At 46.0% G+C, this 3,286-nt stretch overlaps 1 protein-coding gene across 1 annotated transcript in view; it reads left to right on the top strand.

Moving 5' to 3' along the window:
* Window positions 1-241: 241 nt before the first annotated feature.
* Window positions 242-3,286, top strand: part of Serf1a (small EDRK-rich factor 1A) — a 9,325-nt gene continuing 6,280 nt past the window's right edge. The window contains exon 1 of the mRNA XM_033762642.1: window positions 242-286. Coding sequence (XP_033618533.1) covers window positions 242-286 — 45 coding nt within the window. The remainder of the gene's footprint in view (window positions 287-3,286) is intronic.

Here is a 3,286-nt window from a genome sequence, read left to right as displayed (position 1 = left end):
CCCGGCCACTGCCCGCGAGAGGGCTACGGCCTACGCCCTCCCCACAAGGCCACACCAGCCCTGGCAGCTATCGCAGCAACAGCAGCTTCGTGCCCCCACCACCGCCTCCTCGCTCCCACCACCGCCTCTTCTTCATGACCCCGCCACACTAGTTAAATTTCTCCCGGCTCCTTGCTCCCCCCGCCCCGCAGAGAGCGCCGGAACTACCGACGCTGATTGCGTAATCATCCAGCGCCGCCGGATGACGTTATCCAGGGCGTCGGAAACCAAACTGCTGAACTACAGAGTTTGGGTTACCTGTGGACTAGCAGTTGAGAGGCAAAGGTGTCTGCCTTCCTTCTCCAGGCGACCTTAGGAGTTACTGAAAAGAAAGGAAGGAGGCAGGCAGCTTCTCAGTTTAAACCTTTTTTATTTTTTTTCCTCTTTCTGGTCAGGCCCTCTCGGATGCTGAGCTTCACCCCCAACTTCCTTATCTCAAATCCTTACACAAACTATTAAAATCACCTGATTTTAGAGGGTCTCCGGAGGCAGTTAAAGAGTATGCGAGCAGGGTCTAATCACACGTGTATTCTCAGAACATAGAAATTATAAAGTAAAACAGATTAGAAATTATGAAGAAATTGATAATGGTTACTTCTTGGAGAGGAGCTAAGTTTCTGCAAAACATATCGTGGGATTAAGACCTTGTCTACTTTTAAGTGTGAATGTATTAAAAGTGAATGTATTGACCATCCAGAAATTATTACAGTCAAACGTTGCAAGTTAATATATTTTTAATCTGCTTCAAGAGTAGCAATGAAGGGAAAAAAGCAAGATGTTGTGGGTAAGGGGGGAAAAAAGGCAACGAACGAACAAGATAATTTAAGAATGTATTAAATGCGGGACCGGGGATTTAGCGCAGTGGCAGAGCACCTGCCTCAGCACAAGGTCCTGAGTTCATTCTATTCCCTCCCCGGGGGGGGAATAGAATGATATATATGCCATAAAATAAATCTAAAGGATGATATGCTAGAGAGTAATGGGAGGCTGGCAGTAGGGTGGTTAGGGAAAGCATTATGTTGGGAAGAAAAATAACCAAAGTAAGGTAGGCCCTGAGCTAGAACACAATGTTTGAACCTATGACATAAATCCCCTGACTAATGAAAGAGTTAAAGGTAGGGGAAGAGAATGGGACATAAAAACAATTAAGATATATTATGTACAGGTACAAATTCCCTATGATGAATGTGATCATTATGTATGGTCAACAGGTACTGATAAAAAATAATTTAGTTATAAGACATTTGTGAAGTAAAGTCCTAGTGGTAACAGTAATTTTAAAATTCTCCATTTTCCTGGCGACATTCTTGTGTACATAATGTCCATAGTGTGTACCCCTACAACTCAAAAACTATAATATCAGTCTCAGAAAACTGTGAGAACACAAAAACAACTCTCACCACTTAATTTCCAACCCCAAATTCTTTCCTCCTTTATCTCCATAAATAACTAGGTGAGAAAGTCAGTCTTTTCCCCCTGCTCAGGTTTCTCAAGAAATTTACGAAGTAGAGAAAAACACACACCTGACCTAGAAGCAGTATTGAGGAAGAGGGTGTGTGTGGGGGGTGCTAAGTGTGCCCTCTAAGGCTGCAAGAATAATAGCTAACATACTGAGTGCTACCATATGCTGACACTTCATGTATGAATTCATTAACAAAGGTACAACTGCTTCCCCAATTTATAGGTAAGGAAACTTTAACACAAATAATTTGCCTATAAATAAATAAATTGTCTAATTCAGCATGGCTATTAATTGGAAACGCTGGATTTTCAACTCAGATGTTCCATCCTACAGCCACTTTCTCCCAAGTTCTCTAAAATAGTTGATGTTTGTTTCAGACCAGCAGGACCCAAAATTGCCCAGGCTGGGGCTCAATCCTCCTGCCTCAGCTTCCCAGAGTGCTGGGATCATAGGCATGTGCCACCACACCCCGGTTTAATAGAAGATTATAGGCAGGCGTAGGGCACATGCCTGTAATCCCAGCACTGGGGTGGCTGAGGCAAGAGGATCGCTGTGAGTTCGAGACCAATCTGGACTACGTAGTGAGTTCCAGGTCAGTCTCAATTACACAGTGAGACCCTGTCTCAAAAATATATATGTAAGACCTAAAGTCTCACTTCCTCTCCGAGGAGCGTGAACAGCCGAAAGGGCCTTCATGATGCTGAGTCCTATAGCCCAAAGATGGCTCCGGATGCAAGACCCAGGGCCTTACTTCCGGGAGCCTTGAACAGCCCAAAGGGCCTCCAAAATGCTTGGACCTATAGCTCAGTGAGGCTCCGGGAGCTCGATGAGCAGAGAGTCACCCAGGAAGGAACACACCAGGCTTATTGGTAAATAGACCTTTATTAGTCTAGCCAGACTGCACTCTCAGAACTGAGCAGCTCAGAGAGGCTCAGCACCGGGGCTAGCACAGTTTTTTATACGCAAGGGAAGAGGATTGTTGAATTTTGGTCATCAGCCCTTGGGAGTAAGTCACGTTTATAAACATGCGAAATCTTCCAGAAAAAAAATGTTTTTGAACACCTAGGCAATTTTTGGGTGCCCAGACCATCTCAGTTTGTAATGATAGAATAGACAAAAAAATAGCCATTGGCCACACGATTGACAGTACCTTTCACACCCTTCACCCTCGCACACCCCTGCCCCAGCACAGGCAGTGGAGCTGGAATGTGTACCGGGCAAGTGCTTTTCCCCTGAGCTACACCCCAGGCCTTTGCAAGGATATTTACACCTTTGTTTCTAGCAGGAGCAACTGGTCCTGGGCAGTTACATAGGCTCTGAGGTTATTGTGGGCTCTTCTGAATACTGCTCTCTTCGCCCGCGAAAGGGCTCTCAGATAATACGGGAAATTAACAGGACCCATGTTGAATTTCATTCTCACCTCTCCCAATTTCTACTTGTGTAGTCAGTGTCGTTTCACGGGAACAATGAAGCCCATCTTGCAGGGCTATGGCTAGAACAAGGAAGGTAATGTCTGTCAAGAGCCAACACCGCCATCTGCAGTTAACCTTCAATCTGTTCAGTCTCCTTCCTCTCCTTTCCGCCTTTGCAAGGGAACGATGGAAAGCAACCATTCTTTGTGGAAAAGCTAGATATTGCAGTGTTTACTGTCGTTTGTTGTGTACAACGGCTTGCCACAAGCCACCTGGGAAAATCCAGGGACGGGTGTTCAGAACTGCGGCAGCGCGCTGGGAAGCCGCAAACTCCCCGCCCCGTGGGCGTGCACGCGCAGTCGCTCTCGGGCTA

This window comes from Fukomys damarensis, unplaced genomic scaffold (assembly GCF_012274545.1).
Source record: "Fukomys damarensis isolate Sample0158 unplaced genomic scaffold, DMR_v1.0_HiC HiC_scaffold_1, whole genome shotgun sequence".
In the NCBI taxonomy this organism is placed as follows: domain Eukaryota; kingdom Metazoa; phylum Chordata; class Mammalia; order Rodentia; family Bathyergidae; genus Fukomys; species Fukomys damarensis.
Note: the sequence above shows the minus strand (reverse complement) of the source record. Positions and strands in the feature narration are given on the sequence as shown.